General features: G+C 40.7%; 1 protein-coding gene across 7 annotated transcripts in view; it reads right to left on the bottom strand.

The window, feature by feature from the left end:
• The window catches only part of STOX2 (storkhead box 2), a 142,149-nt gene that overhangs the window by 36,936 nt on the left and 90,651 nt on the right, over window positions 1-14,562 (bottom strand). For 2 of the 7 annotated variants that reach the window (XM_015624921.3, XM_015624919.1), the window contains exon 2: window positions 7,629-7,718. The exons of the other annotated variants lie outside the window; for them this stretch is intronic. In XM_015624921.3, coding sequence (XP_015480407.1) covers window positions 7,629-7,704 — 76 coding nt within the window. In that variant the 5' untranslated portion in view covers window positions 7,705-7,718. The remainder of the gene's footprint in view (window positions 1-7,628; window positions 7,719-14,562) is intronic. 7 annotated transcript variants of the gene reach the window in all.

Genomic DNA, 14,562 nt, shown 5'->3' with positions numbered 1-14,562 from the left:
GGTCTAACACATCAGGTGTACTATGCATGCATAATTTATCCCTCAGGGACTGCCCCAGATTTTAAGATTAAGATCTAAAAATCCTAAAACAGCCTGGCTTGTAATTTTTAGTCTGACCTGTGATGCAACCAGCACAAGCAATTGTACAGTGTGAGAGTATCTTGCAACTTCAGGAAGATTTTTTTACTTAGGCCCTGCTTTCAGCTTATGGGAGCTGGAGTGAGGTATTTCCAGCATTATGAGTGTAGGCACTAATACCATTTTCCATTCTAAAGCTGGAAGAAAACACTGGACAGATTTTGCAGTAGCTGATCAAGGCTTCACCTGGAGTCTCACTCACCTGTCTGGAAAATTTATATTTCTATTTTGCAGCAGGACAACTATTAAAAACGTTGAGAAGAAACAACACAGAAGGAGCGACGAGATGTTTCACAGTGTTTTAAATACGCTTTGAAATTTTGCAACCTATTTAAAAATGTTGTTTCTTTTGCCCTCCAGCACTAGCAACAAAGAACCTCAAAGGAAGTGCTTTGATAGACTAGATTTACTTGCTTTGCCACTAAGCTCGGCAGCTTTCTAGGGCTGTCAGGAGCGGCCGGGCTGAGCCATGCCGTGAGACACGAACCACCGCGTTCAGCCAGCGCCGGGAGCGCCCCGGCCGCCCCCGAAACGCTGCAGAGAGGCTCAGCCTCCACCAGCACCGTCACTCGCAGCCGGCCCGCTGCAGGCGGCCCGCGCTAATGCCAAGCACCCGGGGCAAGGCACCACCCGCGCCTCCCCGGGGAAGCGCGGCCCCGCCGCTACAACCCGCCCGCCGGCGAGGCGGGAGCGCAGCGCGGCCTCCCCGGCCCCGCGCTGCTGACGAAGCTTTTCTCGCTCAGTGAGGAGAGCAACCCAGCCGAACGGGGAAGGCCCGCCCGGCCCGGCCCGGCCCGGCCCGGCAGCCCCCGGGAACGCGGAATCTGCGAGCGGCACCTCCGGCAGCGCCGAGGCGCGACAGCCCGCCCGCTGCCATGGCAACGCGGGGCCCGTTCCCTGCCCCTCCCTTCCCGAAAAGCTGCCAACGCTTTAGGGCCCCGAAACAGGGAGAAATAGCGATATGCGCCTAGGCGGAAGATGGGACGTTACTCCCACCTTTGCAGATTTTCAACCAAAACCCGGCGCAGTGTTCTCTTCCAGCAAAGGCCACCCACGTCCCAGCCATTTTGGATGCATGAGCAACTCCCACAGGACGTGCACCCCTGTGTGCTGCTGCTGCTGCCTCAGGAGCGGCCAAAATCCCAGAGAGGGAGAGCTCAGAAACAAAAATAAAAGAAGCGGGGGTTTTGTGGATTGGATTCTTTGGCCTGGAGGTCGTGGGCCATTGTGTTTTTGTATAAGGGTGTTGATTTCACATGATAGTAATGCAGATTTCCGTCCCATTCATCTGTGAGCACTCTGTCCTCACAAGAAACCCTGGGGTTGCTACTCCGAAAAAGCAGTACAGGCACGAAAAACCCTTTGCCTTCCTGAGAGCAGTGCTGTGATGGGACATGTGCTGCTAATGCCAGAAATAAATTGAACAGCTGTTGCAACTAAATCCACCTCCCGCTTCAAAAGTACTTCAAAATACCCATCAAGTATTTTATGCAACTTTTCATGATTGATCCAAGGTTTTTGTTGTTTTGTTTCTAGAGTTTAAGGAGGTCAAAGGACAAACAGCAAAATATTCCTCTGTGGCTGCTATTGAGTAGAATTTGAACTTGTGCAAAAACTTCAGCTGATTAGCCAGCTACATTTAGAAGGAAGTTATTGTCTAAAGGGGCAACCATTAGAGAAATCTTTTTGCCCAAGAAGCAAAGAAAGACCTACTGCCTCTATTTTTAATGGATGCAGAAGGTTCTATGACCAAAATAGGGTTTGCCAAAACAGTGATCAGCACACATGCTGAAAACCACAGCTACAGAGCAAATCAGAAAGCTAAATCAAACCACCTTCTCCACCTCCCTTGGTTTCATCAAAAGCAAGCAGGAGAATTAGTTTATGAAGGCAAATCACAGGGTAACAATAGGTGCCTGCTGTGGATCCTGAAGATGAATTTGAACTTGGCTCTGAACCTGAGGCTGAGGGCTCTCTTCACAAGTGTAAATGCACATCTTGGTTTTTAGGGCCGGTGTATCTCATGGTCCTCAGGCATCAGCAACATGCACAGCCTAACCACACCTAGCTGATGGATATTTATGAGAAAGCTAAAGCAGTATTACAGTCACAGTAATTCGGTGTTTGGGACACAGCTGGGCAAACACTGGTCAGACACAGGAGGTGTTTGCAGCATGCTGTGGTCAAGAATCAGCACCATGACCTCATCTTCCTCCAGTGCTCAGGCACAGAGGGAGCTGAGATCAGACTAGCAGCCAATTAATCACTCATTCAACCTGAATTTCATTATTCCTCTCTTTATAAGCTCACTTATTGCTGTTTTAATTACTTAAGGAAGATGCAAAAAACCTTTTAATTCCAGACTTTGAGATACAAACCATTACTGCAGATAAGGTGAACTAAATAGGAACTTTCCACTTGAACAATGGATAAAAAAGATCAAGAAGGTAACTCAGCAGAGTAATATCAATTTTGAAAGGCAATTGACAACCCCTCCAAGCAAGACCAAGAACTACTTGATGGCAGCACAAGTGCTAGGATCTCCCTCACCCTGTAACTACATGCTGAAAATACATACACAATATCCACAGAAACACTGACACTGCCCTTTCATAATAAATGAAGAGCTGAATGGGAAAAAACAGACCAAACCAACCAAAAAACTCCTCTATAAGTCAAATTTCCCCATGCCAGGCAGTATAAAAAAGCAAGAGCAGGTGATTCCTATGATCATGCAACCTCTGGCATAGAGGAAATCCTAGGCCAAAATTCAGCATAGGAGCTACAATCCAAGACAGTGCAAAAAACCATATGACCATATTGTGTCTGAAACATTTTCTAGACTGTACATCAATTTCATGTAGTATTGCTTTGGCTTCTCTGTCTGCCAATAATCTCCAAGACCTTTACATGCTGGCAATTCTATTTTCTTCCCTAATGCCATTGACATCCATTGCCTTCTCTACAAGTCAAATATGAGGAAATGGTTCTTTTGTGGATGACAACAGCTCTGTCTTGCATTTTAGAAGATCTGGAAGACTGGCACTGCCTGAAGGCCTTCACAGCCAAGCCCAGACAGAGCCAAGATGTTTCAGATACAATTGTTATCTGTAAGGCCACAGAAGCAATAAGATCACTTCCACTTGCAATCTTCAGCTTAACATACTCTTCAATTACTGCTATTTTAAAAATTCATTTGGAAAAAGAAAAAAAAAAAGGCTCATAATGATTTTATCAGTTTTGGTGTTTGACTTCGGGCCCAACCACCTACCTTCAATTATTAAAGATTTACGATCCCCTTTTCCCACAAGTACAGGAGGAAGAATTTGGCCATCAACCAGGAAGGACAAGCTGGAACTAACAGAAGTGTATCTGGATCAGATTCATGCTGCCCATGTGGGAAAGCTCACTGACCATTCACATAGCTTTTGTGGTCTGCCTTGAACACTGTGGTTCAGCAGTTACTTACTTCACATTAACGAAGCTGCCCAGGTCAGAGAGCTTTGGCCTGCCTATACAGCCCTTAGTACATGTCATATCTTAGATGTACATTTGGCCCCCTTACAGTTCATTTATTTTGAAATTTACCTATCTAGAAAACCTTACTGAATAGTTTATGCAAAATAGTATCTTTCATGCCAGAAATTTTTCATTTATAAGAGAGCAATAGCGTTAAACAGGAAATAAAAAGACGAAACATACTTGAAACACTCATGTCAGATGTATGATGGAAATTTTGTACTCATCTGTGCTAAAAACTGACAAGAAAATCTGGAAAATACTGTTGAATATCATAATTGCTACTTCAGATGGCCTGAGGAATCCATCACCACACTGGTGGTATCCTGTGGTATTTCTCCTTTGTTCACAGGAGAATGAAATTCCTTGCACAGACAAGTCATCATTTGTCAAAGCATTCACCAAAGATGCTTAACTACATCAGAGCTACCAAACCTAAAGGCTATCCATTGCTCTCCTCATCCTGGCCAGGCCAGCCCACGCTTATGCTTGATCTGCTCTCATGAGTTAGTTTAGGGAGCTAACCTAGCAGATGGCTACTCCTGCCAAAAAAATAAAAATAAATAAAAAAAAATTATGACAAACTCTGACTGGATGCCCTGTCAAGACAGAGGAGGATCCTATCTCAGGGCAAAGCAGGAGGCAGTCTGTCACAGGCAGTGGAGAAGCAGGACCTCCTGCTCTGGGAGCCAGCAGTTATAGGAAAGAACTGCTCAGTTATCACAAAACTGCATGGTAATATGGCCACTCACCACTAAAATGACTGACACAGTCACCATCCTGACACCAGGTCCATGTGATAGCAAGACTTTTCAAAGGGCTTTAAACAGGCTTACTAAATTCCATTCATTTTCATGGCATTCAGGTTCAGGTCTATCAGCACTGGCTTCAACTACAAAGGGCAAGTTTTGCAAAAGCAAGCTTTGTTTGTCATACCCGACAGACCATCAGGACTTGAACAAAGTAAGGACATGCAGCTGGAATAAACAAGGATATAAGCAGCAAACACACATTCCAAGAATATGTTTAAAAATAGTGCTGTTCTTACAGAGACAGCATGTATCCATTTTCATGAGTAGTTCCAAAGATCTGGTAAAAACCATCACCTTCAATAACTGAGCTTCCCAAGGAATATGGTCTATTAGACATCAGATACTGATCCTTCTAGTAGAAAATAACATGCAGAACACAAGAAGGATCCTGCATTTCTCCATCCACTGCTAGAATACCTCCCCAAAACACAGATGACATAATCACAATGACTGGCAGACATCCTACTGTGTAGAATACAATTCCACTGATATTAAAACACATCAAAAAACCATACTTTTTAAAGTATTAATTTTAGAAAGAGGGAGAAATATTTTGACAAATGTCAGAACTTCCTGTTATGGCATTCCTGCAATAAGTGTTTCTTTCTCTCCCTTCAAATTGGTTCGTTCTAAAAGACTGCATTAGGTAGAGCAATATTTAAAACATTTAAACAGTCAAATTTGAAACAAACCATCCTGCTGAAATTAAGTGTTCTATGTGATCTAAAAATACTGGGTTTCAGATTTTCTTCTACATGGAATCTGTCTACTTTGGGGCTCTGTTTCAAATCAGGAAATAATTTCCTTAGAATCCCAAAACCTCCACAAAATAGAGCTCTACTACTCAACTGTATGCAAGCCTCAAATTTTATAAAACAAGTTTCAACATATGTCCTTACAAGAATATCCAGCATCATGTATTTCCTCATGTGAAACTTGAGATACTTAACACATTAGTTTAAAATGAAAACTTTCATTTAGTCTGAGCAGGATTGAAGCGTTTTTGCCTTGTTCTGCATCTCAATCTGTGTTTTATTAATTTATCTTTTGAACACAAGACTTGATTGACTTGCATGTGTTTATAAATATGTATGTACAACTCAGAGTAGGAAAGCAGCAACAGCATTACATCAGCCTCAACACCTGCACCATGTTGACTGAAGCAGAGAAGACTGTCTATTGTTTCTCTTTCTTATTAATGTCTGCCTTCCCAGCCTTAGGAACGCCTTACTGCTCTGCCAGTAACATAAATCATGCTGACTCTCTCTGACTTGCAATTTCCACTGTGACTGGAGAGGCAGATCTTGAAAGAAAAAAAAAAAAAAAGAAATAAACAAAACCTCAACTAAAAATGGTGAAAATATCTAACAAATATTCTTACAATTTTTATAATGACATTTGCCCCATGTGTCCATTTGTGTGGAAAATGTTTAAATTGCTTCGTTTAAAAAAGTCTACAGTCCTAAGGGAGCTTTTAGAATTATATACAAAACATTTTCATGCAGATGGAGGGCATTAAGTACTTCATGCATGCAAGAAGAAAAAAAAAAAGCTTTAAGAAATGTTTCAAGAAGAAAAGAAGAAAGCAGGAATATTTTAAGTCTGAGACAGAGATCTTGTTCATCACACTCACAGAGAAAACAAACTGAAAAGAAACCAAAAGAAAACAGCTGATATACTATAGAACAGATTCTCTCCAAAAACTTAGCATCTCAAGAATTCTTCTTCAATGCTAAAATGTAAACCTTAAAAAATACCTAATTTTGTACCATAGAAATTTACTACTTTTTAAGCTAAGCTATGCAGTTAGGCAGAACAAATACTAAGGTTTGTTCTAACAAACACCAAGTCAGCCAGCACTGGGGGAGACAGTCACCATACATCACCCAGAAAACAGCAGTTTCAGCAAACAGGAAATCCAGATTGGAACTGAGACCAAAACTGCTAGACATGATAGCAGTGAGTAATGGCACAGTCTTCTAAGAGGAAGAGTGGGAACAAAATCTGGTTTAAAAATGGATCACTTATGGAAAGGTTTGATGGTCACCTGCAACACTTGCAAGAGGTGGGACTCAAAGAACCTCAGTGCATCTATCATCAGAACCAGGCCCCTACCAGAAGGCAACTGTGGGAAGGATGTTAGCTGGAAAAGCATCTGAATACCTGGAAGACAGGCTACAAAGGAGCAAGCATTAAGACAAACCCCTGCAGGGCAGCAAGATTGCTTTGAAATGTTTGTTTTTAATTTCAATCTTGATTCTGAAGTGATAACATCATGCCACAAGCAAAGAAACCAGAATGGCAATGTTGTCTAGAGCATGATTTCATCCTCCCCACCTTGCAAGTTGCTTATCAGCTCAGGACACTGTCAAGCTTAGCAGCACGGGCTTGCTACTGGAAGCATGTGGAGCTAGCAGGGTTTTTCAGGTCAGGCTGGACCTGGTACAATGCTGCAGATTAAGCAACTTCAGTGAATGGAGTGAGAGTCTCGAGAGCAGCCAATTCGCTCCTGGGAATAAGATTGGAAGCACCTAACCAAGCATTTAGGTAGGAAGGGACTGCCAGCTCTCTGTTTGTTCCTACTTTGATGTTCAAGGGATCAGAAAGGGTAACCTTTCTGGAAATGAACAAATCATACTACGCAAAGTATTCTGTATAACTCGTTTCTGAAGTATACAAAAATACCCTGAAAAAACGGGTTTTGGTTGCTGCATGGCAAAAGCTCCCAAATTGTTTTAAAGATCTGCTATGGTTTTGTCTTAAAGCTCATCAATGCTCAAAGCCCATGAAAAGCTGTCATTTCCTCACTGCTCAAGAACATACCAAATAACAATATTAAACAAGTATTGTGAAGAGGGGATCCAACTGGTGGACGGGTTCTTGAAACCTGGACACAACATTCAGGCATTTGTCACTCCTGTTATCTTAGGCCTGAGCTCTCTTGTTAAGAGTAGATTATCTGCAAGTCTTTCTACTGCCTCTTATTGGAGCCCAGATCCATAAGAGCATCATTTAATATTCATTATCTATTACCAAGATGTAAAAGAGACAAGTCCTGTGACATAATTCCTGCCTCACACAAAATGAAGCATATAACACCAGCTGTTTTAAATGTCAATTTAATGATAAATAATGTCTCACAAAACAAGGTAGACATACCACTGGAAATGTCCCCATGCCTCTCTTGTATTGGATGCATCATTCTTGTAACCTTGCAACAGTCAGGGCTATTCATTAACCAGCTATTAGCTGAAAAAAATAAAATGTCCATTAAAAAGTAGCACCAACTTTCTGAAAGTGCAGCAAACTGAGACACAGGTAAACTTTCAGAAGCAGAAAAGGATTTTAGCTAGAAACTTCACCCTGAACCTCTTCTTTATCTAACTGGATTTTTTACTTTTGTAGAAAGCTGCCACAATAATCCAGGTAAATTCTAAGCATGTGAAAAGTTAAAAAAAAAGGAAAAGAAAATTATGATCTTTCAGGAATACTCTGGATGCCACCATGAAACCTCTTCAGAAAGAGAATTCCTTATATTGGGAGTTAATTTCGTGCCACTTTCTATTCTAAACCAAAGGATGCACACAACAATATATGGGTGAAAGTGATTTAAGATGTGTTTCTAATAATGTTTGAATGAGGACCTGCTTCTGGAATTATTAAAATAAAAACTATTTCCTTTCGCAAAAGCCATTATCTCTATTCTCTGACTAACCCCCTTGCACCCCTTTAAAAAGAGGGGGAAAAAGCCAAAGCAAAACCCAACAAAACAAAAAAAAAACAAAAAACCCCAAAAAAAACAACAAAAAAAAGAAAACAATTTAAATGTTTTGATGTGACAAATGCCAGACTCCAAAGCTCATAAATGTACTTGAACAATACATTTGAAACTCTCATCCCAGTACCTTGCATCTTCAAATAATTTCCTGAGCTCACTCAAGATGCAAGCACTTTAAATGTACAAACATGGAAATAACCTTCCAGCTCTTGTAAAGAAGATAATGAATGACAGTTAACTTTTTACTTTCAAGATGGCTCTTAATCATTACTCCTGTAATTTTACTTTCAGCCTCACCCTGTCCCAATCCTGGCATGTTCTGCTCCAGAACACACAGAGAGATCAGAAAAGATGTGCTTAAGATTCAGAAAGAAGATAAAAAGTACAGGTGATTAGAAGTATGCTCTATCCTGCCTGAAAGGATGGGGGGAGGGCTGATAGTGACGGGGGACAGCAAAAGAGCACAAAAGAGCACACATGATATAATAAGAAAGGGAAAACATTCTTCCAGAATGAGATGAAAAATGAAGGAAACAGGGGTAAAAGGGGAGCAGGAAGGGATCTAAACAGATATGAAGAAAAAACAGAGACAGTTTTTCAACTCATGAGGGAAAAAACATCTACAGCTTTATAGAAATGGATGCAACTTTTAAACATTTAAGATAAAAGGCAAACAAACAAAAGATTTAAAGTAAAAAGTGAGAGAGACCTATCCTGAGTGGGTTTCCAGTAGATGCTGACACCATGCATCATGAAGTGCTGGATTTTAAAGGGGAAGGTGTCTCGAAAATGATTTTCCTTTCCTCCTCAAAGAAAGGAAATGCCAAGTCTATGACCAGGGCAAACCTACAAGTAAACAAGCATCAGCCCCCTTGACTACCCAGACCAAAGAGACAGAACTAACAAGTTCTTCAGCTGGCTATGGGAATGAAAGGATGGCCCTTTATGGATGGGATGTGGAAACCACTGCTAAATAGGCAGAGCATCCTGAACACATTTTCCAAGCATCTGTTTGGATACAGGCCTCTGATGCTGGCCTGGAAGATGGCAGGACTGGAAGCAGGGTGGAAACCACAGCCTCCAAATGCTGCTCAGCGCTTCTAATCACAGGATAACCTGGTGGTGTGGAGAGGAAGAACTTCTACCCAATTTACAGCAGAAGTCAGAATTCCTCTCAGGCAGCAGAACCTCCACTTCATTCCCACAACCCGCTATCCAAAGCTGGTTCTCAAAAACTTTTCTGGGGGTTGGAGGTTTGGTCATTTTTTGTTTGTTGGTTTGGAGGGGGTGGGTGAGATTTGGGGATTGTAGGATTGTTTTGAGAGTTTTTTAATATTTTATTTTTCTTTCTTGGTCCACTTTCCACTTTCAGGGTATAATTAAGGTTCAAAGTCAAGAGAGAAAGGGAACCAGCTCTGTGTTAGCAATCAGCTACAAATCCTGTTAATAGCTACCCATAATCTCTCCCAGTCTAGGCATGTAATCTACCTGAGAGGTAAATTAATTTTCCAGTGGTTGCCTCCATGGGTTACCAATCTCTATTGCTTGTTAAACATTTAGTTACACAGGCATAATGTCTCCTGAGAGAGAATACACAGCCAGGCATTACACTTCACCTCCACGAACCCCATTCTCTTCATAGCAGAGCTTGTACCTCCACACGAGGAATAAAAGCTTAGTTAGAAATGAGAAGCCCTATTTCCCCATCTACTAGGACATCCTTTACTTTACATATTTAAAGAAAAATACAACTGAGTACAAGCAGCCAGAATTAACCTCAAAAGGTTTTGGTGGTTTTTTTTTTTTTTCTTTCCTTCCAGTGTTTTTACTTGTTAACAAATCAAGCTAGTTTCACAGTCTGTAAGTGTCAGTTCTCAGGAAAAAAAAAGATCAGCAAGTTATAGTCACAGCTTTTAACAAGTTCTCAAAGTTCCATAATACCTCATAAAACAAGTATCACTTACATCCCCACCACCCAGCACAGTGATCCATATTGAACATGTGCCACAATAAGGAATGCAAACCATTTCCCTTACAGCACTGTTCAGTCAAGTCAAACTGACATGCAAGAATATGGTACTCCACATTTCCATTTTTCCCTTTTCCCATCCTTAGTGATGACAGGTATCAGGTCTGTAACCCAGCTTTGTCTTGAACAACCCTCAGGCAAACATTAAGGAGTCTTGCTTTGCAGACGTCATGAGGGACTTCACCTGCCACTGTGGTAGGACGGTTCTGGTGATTCTGGTAGCCACAATGATTGGGAGGCAGATAGGCAATGTCCATTATTGTCCCAATATCTTGAGAAAACAGGGATTAACATCACATCACTAGAAAGATGTGGCCTAAATACTAAACAACATCCTACAGCCTGGCAGAACTGCTCGTTCCACAGTGGACAGGCCCTATCTTACCAACAGTTTTCTCCGTTTACACACACACACACACACATGCACACACAGGTTCTCATTATCAGACAATGGTTGAATGATCAAAGTTAAGGATCACTCCTACCTCTTTTTGCCTTGTTGATATTTCAAAAACAAAAAAATCAATTAAATTTAGGTATCATTTACAGAAATGGTTTTTAACTCAGCTGTTCCACACAGGGATTGGGAAGGTAATGGCTCTGCTGCAAAAAGAGGTAATAAATGCTCCCAGGCTCCCAAAGGATGATTTATTCCTCACTCCCCAAATTCAAAAGTGAGGTTTCTCTTGCACACAATAGTTAATAATCTGGATTCTTCTTTGCTGCACTATTATTTCACTGACAGAATTTACTGGCAATATAAAATGTAGGAGAGTATTTTATTCTGCATGTATTTTGCACGTCCATCTCTTCTGCATCTTACTTCTCTTTCAGTAGACAGAGTTTAAGGCTTTGCAGCATTTACAATGCTTTATTTTATGTCTCCAATACAATAGGTACCCAAGTGCAATAAAAAATAAATAAATACAATAAGAACAGAACGGCATTTTCTCCTCAGCTACACATCAGGCACCTGAATTTAGGTGAAGTCTCTGTGCTTGTAGAGTCAAGACCTGAATTGCTGGTCATGGACAGGTCACTGACAATACAAAAGGAGAGCCAAGTCCAAGACTCACCCAGCAGAGGTCAGGCTAGACCAAAACTTCATTGTCATTATGGGTCCTAAGAAATTGTCTCTTGAGTCCTTCCCACTATTTCCCCTCAGAATCAAACAACAAGTATTTTTATAATGTGACAGACACCTAAGAATTACTCTGAAAATCAATTTAAAACAGCAAAGACTTAAGTTTGTTGGACAAAATACCCTTGAAAAAGACTAAGACAAAAGCATCTTACACCAAACATTTGAAGAAGTCAATATTATTGTTGGGCAAAAATGTATTCATTAAATGAAATAAGAATGAAAATCCACTGTAACAACATAAACAAAACATTGTGCATGCTCTCCAAGAGTAATTCAAGTGAATTTTGTGCTGATACACAAAGCATAGTAAATGCTTCTAAAAATATATATTGATAAAAGTATTCATAATTACAAGGGGAATCATGAAGGGTCTCAAGAGTTTGGGAGTCATCTGTCCACAAAACTAAAAAAAAGCATCATGCATGTGATTTAGCACTCAGCACAAAAAGCAGGAAACAGAAAACACTTAAAACAAGACTCATGGAGATAGAATAAAGTAAGCCTGCATAATGTACTCATATGCATGACAAAGAATCTACATAGGCCCCTACAGCTTTCAATTAAAAATGTGAAAATACTACAAAAACCTAACAAAGGAGATGCAGTGTTCAGTATCCCAGTAAGTTGCATTAAAGCAAATAGTAGAGAGTGTACCAAAAAATGCACAGAAAACCTAAAAAGTGCAGCATCAAATATGTCTGTGTATTTGTGATATGTACACATACATGCAAACATGCATTACTTGTTAAATAAACTTTTCTTCTACAGTCAACATAAGTGCTGGGGGGAAGTTTCAAAGCATGTGAATGAGATTTTAGTACAGGTAAAATGTTCAGTAATATTTCTTACGACAGTTAATACTAGAACATTGCAGATAATGCTAATTACACCCTGAATATTATTTGAATCAAGGGGTTTGACACATCATCCAACACTAAGTATGGCAAGCAGCAACACTACATTTCACAGGGGAAGATCAGAGCTGTTACACATTCTTTACCTTAAGGAAGCAAAGTGCCCTAAGTTTGACCTAAGCAGTTGGTAGGCAGTGAGTTGTTTATGCTTAAAATGCCCAAGTTTACAATCCAAGGCAATGGATTTTACAGTCTTTCTTGTTGCAGCACAGACACCCAGCACTCTAGGTTATGCTCTAGTCTCCTTTAGTTGCCGCTCACCAGAGAATGCCAAGATTGGTGGAAACAACTTTGGATTGCCTCTGGGCCTCTCCCCTTCCCCTGCTCTGTGGTCTCAGAAAGGCTTGATTACAACTGTCTCCCTGAAGCTGCAGCATGCAAAAGTCTTATCCTAGAATATACCTTCTTTTTTCCTAAGTCACCCAACTCAGAGCTTGTGCACTGTCCTCTAAAGGCATCCCTAAAACTGCTTTATGGTCTCTGCACTGAGGGCAGTTTACTTTCAAGCAGATCACAGGCCTTGAGATGCAGCTCTACTCCTCTTGTTCCACATTAAATGGACACATGCAGTCCAAACGTTTTCAATGACTGCATTTACTGAAGTGGCTTGCAACCTGCCTGTATTGATAGTTACACTTTGCTGAAGGGGTTGCTTTCAAGTCTCTGCTGCACAGAAAGTTTAAAAGAAAATGTCTCGCCTCAAGGGAAATACAGAGTTCCTAAATCACTGCTACATTATTATAGGACACAGAGTTTTATCCACATAACACATGCACACACCTTTCATCTCCGATTAAGAAAGAAAATATGGTCATATAAAAGGTACTGCAGGGATGCCAGAAATGGTTCTTTTCTAAAAGGAATCCTCATTAAACATGACTTCTTCAGCGTGCAACTTCTGCAAGAATTGAAAAGACTACACCTGATATCCTAGAGAAGTAGCTTAGAGAGTGTTGTATTTATTAGTTCAACAAAAGTTTCAGCTGAGGATGAAATGAAATACAAATAACTAGTAAATACTACCATTACTCTTTAAATACCTCTTCTGCAAAGCCAGAATCAATTACAGAGATTGCAAAAGCTGGAACAGCCTCCCTCATTACCTGAAAACTACTAGAACTTGGGATGAAGTCAAAAGGGAGACACAATTCATGTCATGAAAACAAGACAGACATCACCAATGCTCCTCCAGACATGACCCACTCATCTGTGCATCCTTCAGACAATTTTTCTTCTATCTGCTATGCCAGCCACCCTTGTTCCATCTTGCAGCTAGTGATTAATTTCACTTCAGTGCAGCAATTCATCCAACTTGAACCTTTGAAACAGAAAGACACTGTAGGAATCTTATGCTTTCCTTTTTAAGTGCTTTCCTCTACTGGTAAAACTAAAATAATGCCACATGGTATCAAGAGGTAGTATTTCTGACTGCCTTGTGGTACAGAGAAAAAACCCCAACGTGTTATGCATCTTCACATTAAGTACGTAGTTGTCATCACATCAATATTCAATGAAATTTTTTTCAATGGAAACACTTTTCAAATTCAAACCTATAACACACGTGATACAAGCAACACTGATCTGCAGCAATGTGTGCTGATATTCCACTGATATTCCAGCTTAGCCCTTGCTGCACTTTGCCAACCATGGAAATGTCCAATTGCATTCTGCTTTTCCAGTCCAGAACTCCTTGTACTGCTGCTATCACCACTTTGTTGTGTTCCTCCATGCTCGTTTCGACAGCTCATGTTAAAGACCAGCCAAAATGTGAGTCTGGTTTAGACAGGCCAATCACCTCACTCATATAAAGGCAATCTTTAAGCCTGCCTCAGTAAATGAAACTTATAGTTGTGAGAAAATAATGACAAGCATTCCCATAGGCTCATCTGAAATGTGGTGCTAGCTATGAGATACAGCCCTGAATCACTCAAGCACAAATCCACCTTGGGAGACAAAATACACAGGATTTGCGAACAGGGTGGTGTTTTCCCCTTCTGCTTTGTTTATTCTTGCCAATGTCACTACATACTTTCTTGGGTAATTCCATCAACAAGTCACAAAACTTGTGTTATATAACCAATAAAATCATCCATTTTTGCAACTAAAGAAAAAAAAGGCTAGATTTAACAAAATATTCTTCTACATAAGAACATTAATGACAAAATGAGTAGTCCTTGAATTAGGAGTGCAATTTATTCTAGCGTGGGCGTCCAGCTTTTGCTTGAAGC

The sequence above is a fragment of the Parus major genome, chromosome 4, assembly GCF_001522545.3.
Source record: "Parus major isolate Abel chromosome 4, Parus_major1.1, whole genome shotgun sequence".
NCBI classification, from domain to species: domain Eukaryota; kingdom Metazoa; phylum Chordata; class Aves; order Passeriformes; family Paridae; genus Parus; species Parus major.
This window is presented reverse-complemented; position numbering and strand designations above follow the sequence as displayed.